Source organism: Strigops habroptila, chromosome 11 (assembly GCF_004027225.2).
Source record: "Strigops habroptila isolate Jane chromosome 11, bStrHab1.2.pri, whole genome shotgun sequence".
In the NCBI taxonomy this organism is placed as follows: Eukaryota; Metazoa; Chordata; class Aves; order Psittaciformes; family Psittacidae; genus Strigops; species Strigops habroptila.
In genome coordinates, this window is record NC_046360.1 from 11466024 (window position 1) to 11481091 (window position 15068).

General features: G+C 52.0%; 1 protein-coding gene across 2 annotated transcripts in view; it reads left to right on the top strand.

Moving 5' to 3' along the window:
- MSI1 (musashi RNA binding protein 1) overlaps positions 1-15068 on the top strand; it is a 30693-nt gene that overhangs the window by 10184 nt on the left and 5441 nt on the right. For both annotated transcript variants that reach the window (XM_030501341.2, XM_030501339.1), the window contains 5 exons: positions 7785-7833; positions 9828-9910; positions 10401-10518; positions 12082-12162; positions 13437-13493. In XM_030501341.2, the coding sequence (XP_030357201.1) occupies positions 7785-7833; positions 9828-9910; positions 10401-10518; positions 12082-12162; positions 13437-13493 (388 nt within the window). The remainder of the gene's footprint in view (positions 1-7784; positions 7834-9827; positions 9911-10400; positions 10519-12081; positions 12163-13436; positions 13494-15068) is intronic.

Below are 15068 nucleotides of genomic sequence, written 5' to 3' on the forward strand. Positions count from 1 at the left end.
CCTCAACATCAAGGTACTGGGTTTCTGGGGATGATTTTCAGTCAGTCTTTGAGAATCCAGTGGGAAGCTCAGTTTGGATCTCTGCTTCAGGGAGTGATCATCCTCTGCTTCTGAGGCCAAGGGAGTACAGACTGCTAAATGGGTTTTGCACGAAGGTTATCTTGTAGGTAACCCTGGGGCCACAAGCCTAAGTGTGTGCTAGATTTGCCACCACTTAAGGCCTTTAAATTAGGATAGATGCTTTTTGAAAAATACATTTTAGTCCAGACAGAAAGCATGCACATGCTGTAGGAATTAGGAGAGGAAGTGCTATGCCTGCAGTACAGATGAGGTCAAATTAGATTATCATAATGTTCTCTCCCGTCCAAATCCGTGAACTGCAGTTCCCAAGTCTACCAAGGTAGCTGGTGTCAGTGCATCTTGGCTCAGAAGCAACACGCCTCATGTGTCCGTTAGCAGGAAAAAAAATGGGAGTTTGGTTGGGCTGGAGCTGAAATGGTTTCCCGTTTCATAAAATGAAATTCCCAAGTCTTGTTTTTCCATTTTGGCATTTCCACTTACTCTCCTATTTTTGTTTTGTTTTTGTTTTGTTTCCTTGCTGTGTCCAAAACCTCCTCTCAGCTTAGTAACACGGAATTTGCAAAAGAAGAATGAAAATGTGTGAGGAGGAAACGCAGGAGTATGACTTTAGGGATAAAGGAGGAAAGGGAGAGGCTGGCACCCCAGTTCTGCATATTAAAATACTCAGTTTTAGCAGGCACAAAAGGTGAAGCAATGTGAGTTTCTCTGCTTCAAAGAAGGATCACTTCTCTTTTTTCTTTTTTTTTTTTTCCCCCTTATAACTGTGATTGACAAACATGGGCTGTTTTCCTGACGAAGAAAACATTGAGTGTTTTGGGGGTTTTTTGGTTTGTTTTTTTAGTGCAGTTATTTGGAGAAGTGCTCTCAAGCTGGCTGTGATTTGTCAGGTGCAGCTGCTAGGGCTTTGAACATAGTGGGATCTCTAGGAAACACTTCTGGCTCCCAATCCCAGACCTCTCTGAGATGCAAGCTAAGGCCATGGATGTACTTTCTAAAGGAGATTATTTTTTCAACTGTAGGACAGAAGTCCTGGAAAGACTTGCATTTGCAGTATGCATAGCCAAGTGTCTTGGCTTAAGTTGGATGGTGCTGGAGACCTTTAGAGTGCACAAGGAAGTATTTCAACAGCCTGTCTAGATTCAGGCTACCACCCTCGCTGAAACCTGAAACAGAAAGAGAGGAGGAAGATGTCTTGCACCTACCACCTCAGGCATAGCTAGTCCTCTGTCTAGTTCAACACGTATGAGGATGTCTCAGAGGAGCCCGGGTCCCAGCTTCTCCCTTTTCTACTTCAACCTGTGGGAACATGTTCTCTGTTAGGGGGAAAGGGTTTGTCTGTAAAATTGCTTTGGACCATTGGATCTCCGATCTTGTAAGCAAGGTTATTTGTTTTAGATCATAACTGAAAAAACTTAGATGATCTTTCTTTTTCATCTGGGGCTGATGAGGTTTTGTGGTAGAGAAAGTAAAATGTGAGATAGGAGGCTCAGAACAAATAAGGTCTTTTTGTTATCTTTATCTAAGATGTGAAATCTTTGCCCTAGGATGTTGTTGCTAAAATTTGCATAGGCTCCAAAAGGATTGGACAAATCCATGGAAGGTGTATTAAATATATAGACACCCCGTTGAGTTCAGGAAGTCCCCAAGTCACAAATGGCTTGGGAGATGATGGACTATGCTGGGGTCTGTTGTAATATCCTTGCCTTGTTTTTATGTTCTTCCAGAGGTGTCTGTTGTTGGTGCCTTGGAGGGTGTTGGGCAGGGGGGACCTCTGCTCTCACTTGGTGCAGCCAGTCTTTAGTTTGTCATTAGGAGAGAAATTGATCCTGTCAGAAACTAGAAATGCAGAAGTACTGGAAGAAATGGGGGCCTGGACCCAGTTTGGGTGTTTGAACTCATGGTTTTCTTGTGTGCTTTTGATTTCATGAAGCAGCAGTGCAAGAAATATATTCACAGTGACGTCTTTGCATGACTCACTCATCAGTTGTGGCTCCAAGGGTGCTTGAGAAGTGCTCTAAAACAGCCTGCATCCCTCCCTGGGCCTGCAGGTGATGTGGATGCGTCGGTCACGAAAGCTCAGCCTCTTCTGAGGCAGATCATGCCTGTGGAGAGATCTGCTCCCTAAAAATATCCTAGAAGCAAACAAGGAAAAAGATCTGCCGAGGTCTGAGGACGATTCTGACCTTTAGGCTGCCATCTAATACTCAGTCCAGATTCTGGCCCGCTTGCCCGAGGCAGGTTTTGAGATCTCACTTGAGCAACAACTCTAGTACTGTCCCAAACAAGGGAAAACCACCGTATCTGAGGCCCTGGGTTTGATGAGGGTTTGTGTGTCTGTCACAAATGCATATTCATGTGCACCTGCCAGGAAAATGGTGTGGTTGACTTGGGTGTACGAAATAAGTTTTCCTTGCTGACTAATTGGAGAACCTTCAGATGCTGATGGGGGATTTCTTTAACGGAAGACTTGTTCCTGTGCTTACACCAGGCACGATTTCCCCCACTTTGGATCAGGAGAATGTTAATTAATTAATCCTTAATCTGCTGCTCTCTGGAATTTTCTAACTACTTGTCAACCTGCTGTGGGTTTCCAAACTGGATTTTGGATTTTCTTCCGCAGATCAGAGGGCAATTTATGCAAATTCTCACGCGTAACACGGTTGCAATGAACAGATGGGGAAGGGAGGAGAAGGGGAATCTGATCACCTCTCTTGCGGCAGTAGGCAGTTTGGCTTGTGGTAACAATGCCTCTGGAACAAAGGGTTCTCTGTGCTCCGCATCTGGTAGGCAGATAGCCAAAAATGCTGTAGCAGTAATGGTCATTCAGGTCTTCAGTGGTTCATTTGATATTTGTCAGGTGCCCGGAGCATGGTGCAAGAGCAGGCAGGGACACCTGGACAGGCTGCCCTGCTCACCTGTGGCATGGAGCAGGCTCTGTCCCTTGGATGAGTCCCGTTCCCAGAGTTTTGGGATCGGGTCTGCAGAGCAGGGTAAGGAGGGTCCTCCTGGGGCTGTGCAGCATGCCTGCTCCCTGGAGCTGCGCTCTGGGTCAGCGCGTACGCCCCAGAATCAGCCTGTCCTGTTTGAGCAGTTGGGAGAACCTCGCAGGGTTGCTAATGCCCTCTCTTGACAGGATGGTTTCTACATCCTTTGGTCTGTGTTTCCCATTTTGAAGCTGTTTCAGCAGTTGTTATTCTTCTGCCTGATTTTTCTACAAATATGGTTCTTTGTAGGACTATCCCAGCCATCTTTAGCTGCTGTTCAGGTGGAAGATGCCTATCTCTGCACAGCCTTTGCCTGAATATTTGATATTGCTTGAATATCAAGATCTGCCCATGTGGAAGTGCATCCAACATACCTCATCAAACTTTTGTTGGAAATTTTATTATTATTTATTTTAAATCTGCATGAGGCTTTCATTGGCTTCCTGTGTTGCAGACACCTCAGGAATCCAGGAATATTGAAAGACATTAGTGCAAGACTAAAGCCATTTTAAAAAATCAGGCCTTTTGGCCAAGGCCAGGTGGCTCAAACTGTGTTCTTTTTGGAATGAAATGCCTCATATTGGTGTACCTGGATATTTCAGCTAGGCTGAGGGCTGCTTTGGTGGAGTGTCTCTCAGAAAGGTGACTGTCACTTTTTGTTCCTGTCACCACCACACTGCTCTCATCAAAACCAGGTGCTGGTTTGAGAAGGGCCCATCTCCTCCTCTCAGGAAGGTGCCGCTTGCTGCCCGCCTGCAGGAGGTCTCAGCAGTGGCAAATCCGTGTGGGATTAGAAGAGCTTCATCCCCAGGGACAAACCTTTCTTCAGTTTCTGAATGCGTTACCACCGCTGAGCCAAAGCCTTTATCTTTGTTCCACTCCCGTTTGGTTTTCCAAAGCTAGAGAGAGCCACTGGAGACAGAATTGAGAGGAGGTGGTGCTGGACAGCTTGGCTGAAAGGCTCAGAGGTGTGGTGTCTATCCCCGAACAGCCAAATACCTGCTAAAGATGTCTCCTGTGGTAGGGCTCCTTGAGAAGGTTACACCTAGAGAGTAAGTCACTGCTTTTGGGACCCTGTCTGTCTGTATTGATGTTTTTGACCCTCATGGCTAAACATGGGGAGAGACTTCATCCCTTAAAATGAACAAACCTTGAACTTCTAACTTCAAATGTTGGATAATTAAGGCTTGGACAGCAAGTTAAATCTCTCCCTGAGAGCGAGCCTTGACCACTAAGCTAAACAGTTTTCTAGTAAAGTGATCTGCTGCTTTAACTATGTTTGAAGAATTGAAACAAATATTTATTTAAGGGGGAGGGAGGAGAATGGGAAGAAAGACAATTCACCCAGCCAAAAATCCTTTGTTAAGGGACAGTCATGGTCACAGATTATTTCCAAATCCCATTACAAATGAATTTAAGTGGTGTTTCTGAAACTCTTCAGTGCTGTTTTCCTCACTTCTACATCCAGTTCTTTGGTAGTTGACCTGTCTCTTCTGTGCCTCGGATATCCCTGCTCCCAAATATCCCTGTTCCCATCCTTCACACCACCACACCGCAGCCCTTTGCCTGCTCAGTCCCTCACGACCTGCCTCAGCCCAGGCCTCCTGCCTCCCTCAGAGGCGTGAGCCAAGATGGCGGCACCGCTGTCCCGCATGAAGCAGGGCCGGGAAGGGGGGGACAGAGTCGGTGCGGGAGGGGTCTTGCTGCAAGACCTTACTCCTTGCGGGTGAGTCCCTTGTGCGCGGTGGGGGTCGGTGTGCGGTGGTGGTGGGTCGGTTTGGTTGCTGTGTGCCGGTGGTTCGCCTGTGCCGGGCTGCGGGAGGGCACCCCGAGGCGCGCAGGGGCTCGGTCCCCGCCGCTGCCCTCCCGCAGCCCGCGGTGCGTGTGAGGGCGCCGCCGCTGGCGGGGCGGGCGCAGCGGGGCGGCTTTGTGCGCGGCGCTAATCCGGGCCGCAGCTGCTATTGGCGGGCGCGTTGCCGTGGTGACGGCCCCGCCGGCGGCCGCCTTTGTTGGGGCCCGGCGCGGCCCAGCCGGGAAGGGCGCGGCGCGGCGGGGCGGAGGGGGGGGTGTCGGTTCGCTGCCACAATAGCGGCCCGCCGGGGGCTGCCACTCAGGGCTGGTGCGGCTGTGGGGCCGGTGCAGGCCCGGCCTGCCCCCAGCCTGGGACCGCTTTGGAGTTTGTGCTTTGGTGGGAGCTGGCCATGGCGCCTCCATCCCCTCGGCCATGGTACCTCCATCCCCTTGGCGTTCAGCGCTTCGTGTGAGGGTCTGGTAGTGCTGCGCCTCAGGAAGCCCTGTGGCAGCTGGTCCCCATCCCCTCGCCTAGCAAGAGCTAAGGGCGACCTGGGGCACCCCCTTGGACAGGGTGCTGGGAATGGCTTGCTTCCTATGGACACAGGTGAGGCCTTTCTCCTGGCTCTGCAGTGTCCCGCTGGCCTTTGTAGGCTCCAGCACTAGCTCTCCTGGTTGCAGGGTCCCGATTTGCCTCACAGCACTGGCTCTGTGTTATCTGAGACCACTCAACTCATCTCACCTGTTGCCTTGGAAGGAGACGAGAAGATGCTCATGTGTAGGTTTTGTTGGCAATAAAAACCACCAGTTGTAGGTATATGCAGAGTTGAGACTCTAGAGTTGAGTGGAGCGAGACTATTTCATATATTATGTGAGTATACACTTACATATCTGTCTAACATACATTCAGTAGATGCCAGGAAACAGCTTTCAAATAGAGTATGTGTGTTCCTGTAAATATGTTTTTGCAAGATGAGTACAGTTTAGGGTGCTGGGTGGACATCTGATCTCGATGCACCAGCAGAAACTTAGAAAAAGGTTCAGATGGAGGAAGGCTGCAGCTCTTGGTGTACAGAGTGCAGCTGGGATGAAGGAGTGCCCAGGCATTGTCTCTGGGACGTCGTTGGGAGGTGATTTTGCATGGGGATGTGTGCAGGGCTCTGCTACTTGCAGTTGCTCCCACTTTGCAGGCTCTGCGAAGAAGAGGTTGTTGCTGGTGCTGGTTGGACAGAGTAACTCAGCAGCTGGGCTGAGCCCATCCCCACTGGGTTTTTCTTTCTTGTGCTCATCTCCCATCATGATGGGTTTGTGGGCTCAGTTACCCGAGTTGAAATCTTTGGGAGTGCCACCGCTGCAGAGTGATGTTGACACAGCTTTCCATCAGTGTTTACTGGGGAGGAGGATAGCTACGTGCCCAGCCTTTTTGTGAACTGGATGGAGGAATGGATCTAGCTTATAAACGAACAAAATTAGACAGTAAAACTATCTGAAATATTTTTAAGCCACATCAGATTTGCTTTGAGCCTGTGTGAAGTCTTACGTCCCCCATGGCTCCAGCTGGATGCCTGGCATGTTTCTCAGGTGCCTGTTGACTTGGCTGAAGGAGGCTGAGCTGGGACTGGAAGAGCACAAGATGAGCAGGAGCCAGGTTGTCTGTTGTCACCTGGAGTGGATGTGTTGGACAAGCCCAGGGGCATCAAAGATGATCTCTGTCTGCTCATGATGGCATTGGAAATGTTAGCAAGGGCTCCTTCCATCCTCGTGGCACTGAGGTGGTGCCGACTGTCCCACCTTGTCCTGGGGGGCTGAGGCCAGGAGCCCTCTCCTGTCCCTGATGGGGCTGTGGGCTCTCCACCAGCAAAGCTGGTGGCTGCTCATGTGCAGGGTATGGGCAGCGCTCTGCCCTCACCGGTGAGCTGTTCTGGAGAAGGCAGCAATGCAGATGCTTCCTGGGGACGAAGCATGGGAGTAATCCATCCTTCTGCGGAGCTGGCTGCTCAGGGGGCGGCTGTCTTGCATGGAGGAGGAGGATGAGGAGGGCCGGGGCAGCTGCTGGCTGGAGACTGCTGCCTCCTCCCCTGAGCACTTGCACGTCCAGTTTCATAATCGGATTAAGGCAGTGGTATTAGAGAGGAGGGATGGGTCAGTGGGACAGGTTTACACTGGGGCTTACACGGAGGGGATTGAAGTGTCTATTTTAACCCTGCTCGGCCTGACCCGCGGAGCGGTGCAGATGCGGCACCCGGCGGGAGGATGGGGGGGAAGGTGGCACCAGGCGGTGCTGCGCTCGGTGATGGGCTCGCCGGGGAGGAGAGCAGCCCCAGGCCGGCGGGGGGATGGGAGCCGGCCGCCCCTCCCCCCGGGAAGGCAGCCCTGCTCAGGCCTTGCAGTAAATTTGCTCTAATTACAGCCTCCAGCAGTGGGAAACCTCACTTAGAGGAAAGGCTCCTCTGCGGTGGGGGCAGGGGCGCTTCCCAGCTTTCCCAGGCAGGCTCTGTTGTCTGAGGCCTCCGCTTCCCCCTGTCGCTGGGAGGCCCCTTATTCCTCTCCTCTCTCCAGCTTTGCTTCTCTCCCCCCTCTTTAATTCTCCTCTCCTTTGAGGCCGGGATTTGGGAACAATGCCTTCCCTGCTCCTTGCCCCCCGGCTGGAGCCGCAGGCAGGCGGGTCCTTGCTGCCAGGGGCTGGGCTGAGGGGGCTCAGCTCAGCAGCACCTGCCCCGGCCTGGTGGGGGACCGTGTTGGTGGCGGCCTGGGAAGTGCCTGGTGTGGTAGCTGATGTGTGTGTGTGCACATCCTTTTGCCTTCATGGAGATAGGAGGTCTTATCTTAATCCCCTCAGGTCTGGGGAGGCCCGGGAAGGTCTGTGCAAACGTGTCAGAGGATGCTCGTGGCAATACAATAATCTGATCAGAGCCCTTCTCTTTGCAGGTGGACGATGCGATGCTGATGTTTGACAAGACAACTAACAGACACCGAGGTGAGAGCGGTCTTCTGGCTGTAGGAGACGGAACTGGGAGGGTTTGCCTCCTGCCTTGCCTAGGGAGGGGTTTGTATCCCAGCAGCAGGGGATGCGGGTCGCAGCTGCTCTTTATCTTGCCTCCAGTCGCCCCATTCTTTCGCATCTGCATCCTTCACCCGCGTCCCTGCAGCACAGAGAGCTTTTGTCCAGTGCGTTTCCTGTGCTGTAAACTCGCCGAGTTGCAGATATGTGAGAGGAGACGGCCCCCTCCCCTGCCTGCTTACCTCCATGGCTCCAGCCCGCAGTGTGTGTCTTACCTTGTGCCGAGTAATCTGAGCTCGGGGAAAGCTGACACGAGAGCCTGAAGAGTGCCTGCTCCTCGCCCCTTCCTCGGCCTGCAGCCCGCTTGTGCTCCCAGGTCACCTTTTCTTACCCGAGTCTTGCTGGAGGAGTCTGGTTACAGGATGGGAGCAAAGCTGTGATATTTGCCCTGGTCAAACCCAGCCCACCCATGGGCGTCCCGACCTTCCGCTTTCCTGCTGAGTCTTCACACGGACTACTGTGTGGCATGGCAGAGCTCGATGCAAGCATTGTACCACCTCTGAGATTTACTGGCAAGAACGTATCCTGCAAACTTAGCTTGAGCGTCCTCCAAATCAGGGCCAGTAACAGCCCTGTGCTGAGCCACTCTCATTCATGTCTCTGTGGTGTTTGAAGCACTTCCAAGCACCTTTGCCCCTGGATCAGCGAGGGAATGCTCCCTTCTGCTCTTGCTACATTGTGTGCCCTTCAGGTTTTTGCTTTTTTTCTAAAGACATTAAATCTAATCTGATTGCCTGTTCTCTGACATGTTTGCAGCTTCATCTGGAAAGGGAAGAAGTGTTAACCCCTGTTCCTCCATGGGTGCCTCCCAGTCACTAGTCCAATTAAAGAGCTGTTGGGCATTTTGGAAGGAGCAGGGAAACCTGCCAGCCACTGTGTTGGCAGTGAGGGGTTCTGCCTAGGATGCAACAGCCTGGTTGGGGGTCTGATGTGGTTCAGGACTGGTTTTGGATTCAGGATTTTGCTCTTGAATTCCTGATCTCCTTTGCTCATGAATGGTGTGAAACTACCTGGGCGCAGGCAGACAGAGGAGTTTATGGAGAGTATGGAGAAAAAGTGGGGTTCTGGGCAGCGGATCCCTGTCTTTTCAAAAGTTATTTTAAAGCACCATGGAATTGGCCACCTCTTGAAAGCGGAAAGCTCTGCTTAATCCCAGCTTGCTTGTAAGGCAAGTTTAAAGACATCCTCCCACCTGCCTCAGTTTTCCGGAAGCCCTCCAGTCAGCTGAGAGCAGTTTAGTCTGCACACCCGAGCTGGGCTTTGCCAGAAATGTCAGTAGAGGGGCTGGTGAGAGAACGGAGGTGTGAGCGTGGGCCAGCAGCCAGGAACACGCTGTCCTGTCTTACCCCAGATACTACCCTCGCTTTGGTGAAACTGCAGATCACTTTGCTTGTATCTATCTGACTTGCTCTGTACAACTGCATTGCTGATATTTGCCTGCTTATACAAGGCTTTATGGCCAGTGACTACCGAGGAAACGTGCAGGGTGTTGCTGCTGGTGGGGTGTGTTTAGCAGGGATGGTGATGTCCTGGCAAGCAGCTGTTCATTTCCCCACCGACTCTTTGTGTGAGTGCCTGCTGGGATCCTCCCCGGCATTATCAGCCATGTGGTTTGCCTTCAAACAGCAAAGTTAACAAAACCAACCAAACCCAAAAGCTTGGTTTTGAGAGCAGTTGGGTTCAGAGAAGGTGGGAAGTACAAGATGAGGAGGAAAGGGGAATCTGCAAGGGATCGGTCCTATTCTTCTTGTGCATAAAAGCAGGATGAGGAGAGGGAAGATGAGTGGCAGCTGTTTTAGAAAGGGTTGATTGTACCATCCTTCTCTTCTCTTGCCAGTAAAAGGATGTGTGTAGTGGGTGCAAACTGTGCAGAGCTCTGACCTGATGAAGGACTTTTGCCTTTTCTTCAGGGTTTGGGTTTGTCACATTTGAAAGCGAAGACATTGTGGAAAAAGTGTGTGAAATCCACTTCCATGAGATCAACAACAAAATGGTGAGTGTCTGGCGCAGAACCCAGGGGAGAAGGGACAGAGGTACGGGATGGAGCGGGGCAGTAGCACAGGCACAGTGTGAGGCAGATGGGTCCCAATACACTTTCTCTGCAGTGAGGAATTGGATTGAGTCTTTTTCCCAATGTCATAGCAGGCAGTCTGGGAAACAAACTGTGGAGGTGAACCAGCACAACAGTGAGTTCTTAAGGAGAAGAGCTCACTGTAATGAGCAATTGTGGAGGTTTCAAAGTTACATGGAACTCTTGGTGGCCTGTGAGGGGGCAGCTTTTCTTCAGGAATGAGGAAAATTTGTCTTTGAGGTCTTGGTGCAGGGCCAGGGAGAGCATCGAGGGCAGCACCAGGAGGTGAAAATCAGCGTTTGAGGTCCCCATTGCCTGTGGTGGCTGCAGAGGGAGTGGGAGAGCCCCGGAGCTGCCTGTGCTCTAAACTCTGTGCTCATGGCCCAGCCTGATCTTTGCTTTCTTGTGGCAGGTGGAGTGTAAAAAAGCTCAGCCGAAGGAGGTGATGTCCCCAACGGGCTCGGCGCGAGGGCGATCCCGAGTCATGCCTTACGGGATGGATGCCTTCATGCTCGGGATCGGCATGCTGGGTAAGCCCAAGGACACATCTCCTCCCAGCTCCCGGTCGTGCGAGGCAGCAGCTTAGAGGTTTTATTCCGAGGGCGGCCAAGGGCAGCTCTCCCTGGAGCGAGGCCGGGGACGCTGAGGGGATGCCGGGACCTGTTTGCGATCGTAACTTGCCCTCTGGTGGCACCTGAGTAAACTGCAAACTTGTCACTGCTGCCCTGCGACAGCCGGAGCTGGCCCGGGGCTGAGCGCGGCTCCGTTAACGGCCCCGCAGTGCTACAGCACAGGGGCTGTAATTCTTCAGTGCCTCCCGTGGAACAGAATGTGCAGCTGAACCGAGTGTGGGATGATCTGTGCCCAGGCATCTTCCTCCCCCACTTCTACAAGCTTTCTGATAAGTCAGTTGATTAAAGAGCTCCTGAGTTTCCACTTGAAACAGTGGTACACATAAATGTCCTCGCTGCCGTTTCAAGACTGTAAAAATACTCTTAGAGTTCTAGTTAAGCTTTGCCTCACTTTGTTCCCTCCCTCTCAGGGACAGCAAGTATCAGGTATTGCAGGGAAAACCATACGCTTACCATGGGACTGGTGTAAGAAATTGGTGACGAGCAGGCTGGGTTTTGTGACTGTCAATGATTCTAAGGCAAATGTGTTCAGGTAAAAGATTTAAAAAAAAAAAAAAGTCCTTTTTAGCCTCCATTTCCAGGTCCGCAAACCCTCATGCCTGATCCTTCCATGATCCTTCCAGCGTGGTGCTGTTCCTGGCTGCTCTCCCCATGTTCTGGCCAGGCATGAGCTGACCCAAGAGCACAATGTTTGCTGAGGATCATGGCTGGTGTTGCTGGGCAGGGTGTACTCAGCCTGGCTCTTCTTGCTAAGCCTGCCGAGTAGCACTTAGTCACTGAACAAAACCCCAAAAAGGGCATTTTTTTCCCCAATGTTTTCTCTTGACTTATTGAAGGAAAATAAATCTCCAGCCTGTGGTTTTGGGGTTTGCCTTTTCTAAGCCATCTGAATTTTAAAGCAGCAAGGCTCAAGCTGAGTCACTGGGAAATCCATGTACTCATGTCTGGGGAGATCTCAGATCAAATATTCATCTCTGAGTCAATGCCCTGGTTCTCCCAGGCTTGCTCTGTATAGGTGGTCAGCTTCCTGAGGAACAGCAGGGATTGTCCTCCTGCCCAGCGCCATGCAGCCAGGCGAGAGCACTCTGCCTGCATTCGCCAGCACTTCTACTGCAAAGTGACTCAGAGCTATTCAGCTCTTCAAATGCCCCACCTCCCTGATCTCCTCCTAAATCCAGCTGATGCATCAGAAAGCCTTAGTCTGCAGAGCTGCTAGTTTCTGCGAAGGAAAATCTCCATGTCCTTACATGTTTGGAGTGAGGAAAAAATGGAATGGGCCTGCTAAAACTCTTCTGCAGGCTCACATGCATTGTGCATCTGCCCATCAGGTTCCTGGGCTTTCTGCTATTAGCTCTGTTTGTGCTTTCTAACACTAATGGTCACGCTGCTTGTGAGCAGCCAGACACTGAGGACATGGTCCCTTCAAGCTTGCAGTAACAGAACCCTTTTCTCTTCTCCCAGGTTATCCAGGCTTCCAAGCTGCCACCTATGCGAGTCGGAGTTACACTGGCATTGCACCTGGCTACACTTACCAGTTCCCTGGTGAGTGGTGCTCCTGCTCTGGTTTTTGGTCTGCCTTCAGGTGATGGGAGTCCCTGGAATGATCCATGACCCGGGCTCTGCCCCCTTCACCCTTTCCCCTGTTTGGTCTTTCTTTAAATTGGAGACGGATGTGGAAGGGGGAGGGGAGAAGCCCTGGAATAGGTGGGAACAGCCTGTCCTTCATTAGGATTATCCTCACAGTCCAGTGGCAGGAAAAGCCCAAGGCTGCTCTGGCGCCCCTTATGTTAGCCCCCTCCATAGAGCTGCTGCTGTGACACGGACGGGCCCCTGCAGCTCTGCCTGTCTCGCTGCCTTTGTGTGTCTCTGTCTCTCTTTACCAGAGTTGCCACCACTCCCAAAGTAGCACAGAATTTTAAACCATGGCTTTCCATGGGCCAGGGAACTCCCAGGCACCCAAAACACAGCCTGCAACGCTGCAGTTGGGTGATGAACAGTGTCTGGACAACTCCCAGCTTCCAGAAAGCATCTGCTGGGGCAGGGGGCTGCAGATCCCCCACAAACTGGGTGGTTCCAAGCTCCAAACACTGCCATGTGCTCAGAACATGAATTCTGCAATCAATGGCTGGAACCTGCTGTGCTGCAGCTGCTCAGAGTTTTCTGGGGCCTCTTCTCCCTCCCATTCTCTGTGAGACAAGGGAATGAGGCAGAGCACACTCGGAGAAGAGACTGTCTTGCTATTTTCTAGAGAAGTGGCAACTCTGAGCATCCCTTCCTTACTCCATCCCTCAGTGTGATGGTTTATATATGAAGTCTTGATGTTAGGGGCTGGGAATGGGAAGTATACTTTTTGCCTGAGGCAAGCCCAGGCTGACTATGGCTGAAAGTTGCTGTTGCCTCCTAGCTGTCTGGAAGCTCTCCATGAATCCAGTTTATGGGCCTCAGCTGTAGTGGCTTCAAGTGCCTCATTGTAAACCCATGCCCAGATGAGTGTGGCACGTACCGAGCACCCACTGGCATTGCAGCCGGGAGGTCAGATTGGGTGGGTCACAGAGCAGTGTTCCGGGGCAGACCTGAGGCTGCACAGTGGAGCTTGCACTCACCCTGCCTTAGCGAGATTTATTCTAAGGATAAATAGATCCTTTCAGTCTCCAGGGCAGGAGTCCAGCACCTTTCAGCACAGTTGTAAATCAGTTTAAAGGAGACCCTGGCCTGGTTACAGGCTGCTCCCCCCGCAGACCCTGGCTGTTGTGTCTCTGGGGGGTCTCCCTTGGGGCATTGCTGAGTTCCTAAGCTGTGTTGCATTTCGTTTTTAGAGTTCCGTGTAGAGCGGACCCCTCTCCCGAGTGCCCCCGTCCTCCCTGAGCTCACAGGTCAGTCCCGCTCATTTCCTACACTCACAACCTGGAAGGGGAGAAGGGGTCTTTGGGCTGTTCCAGTGGTGTTGCTGCTCCACATCCTGGTGCAGTTAGACTGGAAACGTTCCTTATTTCCTCGCCATCTGTACGAGCTCCATTCAAAGCTGGGGCTGGGAAGATGGAGAGGCAATCAGAGCCATGTGTATTGCTTCTGAGGAGGGCAATGCAGGTCATACCAAATGAAGGCCTGTAATCCTTAGATTGCATTTCCTGCTGCTTGCCTTGTTTTTAGCTCCTTGCCCCAGGCTGGGTGTAAACCAGATACAGAAAACTGCAGAGAGCAGGGTGACTTCTCAAAGGTCTACAAATGACCTTAACCTGAGCTGCTGCAAGGACGAGATTCGGAGTGCTGGGAGGAGGGGGAGGGCGTGGGGGCACTCCTGGTTGCTCTAATCCCATTTCCCTGTGCAGGAGGGACTGCAGGCAATGCTTTCCATTCTCTGGATGGTGCAGCTCCCCAGCTGGTCCCACGTGAGCTTCCCAAGCAGAAGCAAGCATGGTACACAAGTCCTGCAGTACTTATAGGGAACCGTGGAATGAAATGGGGGCAGACAACCATTCCTCAGAGACTAGTCCTGGCTCAGTGTCCTCACAGTGCAGATACCCTCTGGATCCTGGGTTGTGTGCAGTGTGTTCTCCCTAGGTGACGCTCCTTCTGTCTGCTCTCCCTTCCATAGCCACGTTTTCCCCAGCTCTGTCCTCTCCATGGTTTTTGTTGTAGAAAAGCAGCTTCATGTAGCACTCTGCTCCCCGTGTGCCATCTCATCCCTGTGGTGTTGCCCCTCCCAGCGCTTTCTTGCCCCCACCTGTTTCAGGGTTTGAATCTCTCTGCAGTGGGGGTGTGGAAAAGCTTCCTGGGAAGCTCTCCTGGAATCAGTGGTACAAACAGGCTTGAAAGGGAGTTTCTGTGGCACAGAATCATCTTGATCCTCAGGGAGTCTGTTCCTGAGGATGCTGGGGTTGGCAGCCGCCAATGAAGAAATGTCCCTGAGGGAGGTAGGGGGAGACTAAATCCTAGTTCACTCTTCATAAAACCCTTCCCTGGCTGCATAAGCGCCTGACCCCAACCTCTGAGGCTTTTGGTTGCCAAGCAAAGGAGATGTGGGTCCAGTTGTTTATTTACACGTGTTTTTCAAGCAAAACCCGTAAAATCTGTAGAGGAACTTTGGTCACTTGGCAAAAGTTCTTTTCCCTCCAGGGCCCACCCCTGGCTGTACTGTGGCTTTTCCTAGCAGAGGTGAATCGCCCAGGGCCTGGCTGTCAGCAGTGGCTGGGGTGCACCAGGGCTCTCTACAACAAGAAGTTATTAATGCTGCTGTCCTGGCTGGTTGCCACGTTAGCTTACAGTCCTGAGTGTCTGCTGAAGTACCAGCTGGGGATCGTGGCATTCTTCCCTTCCCACTACGCTTACCTACTGTTAAACAGCCCCTGTGCAGCCTCTGAGCCAGGCACAGAGCTGCGATTCCCATGTATAGGCTGGAGTTGGTCCCACGAAGGGCAGGGCCCCCTTTGCTCCTACAAAGGCCCAGC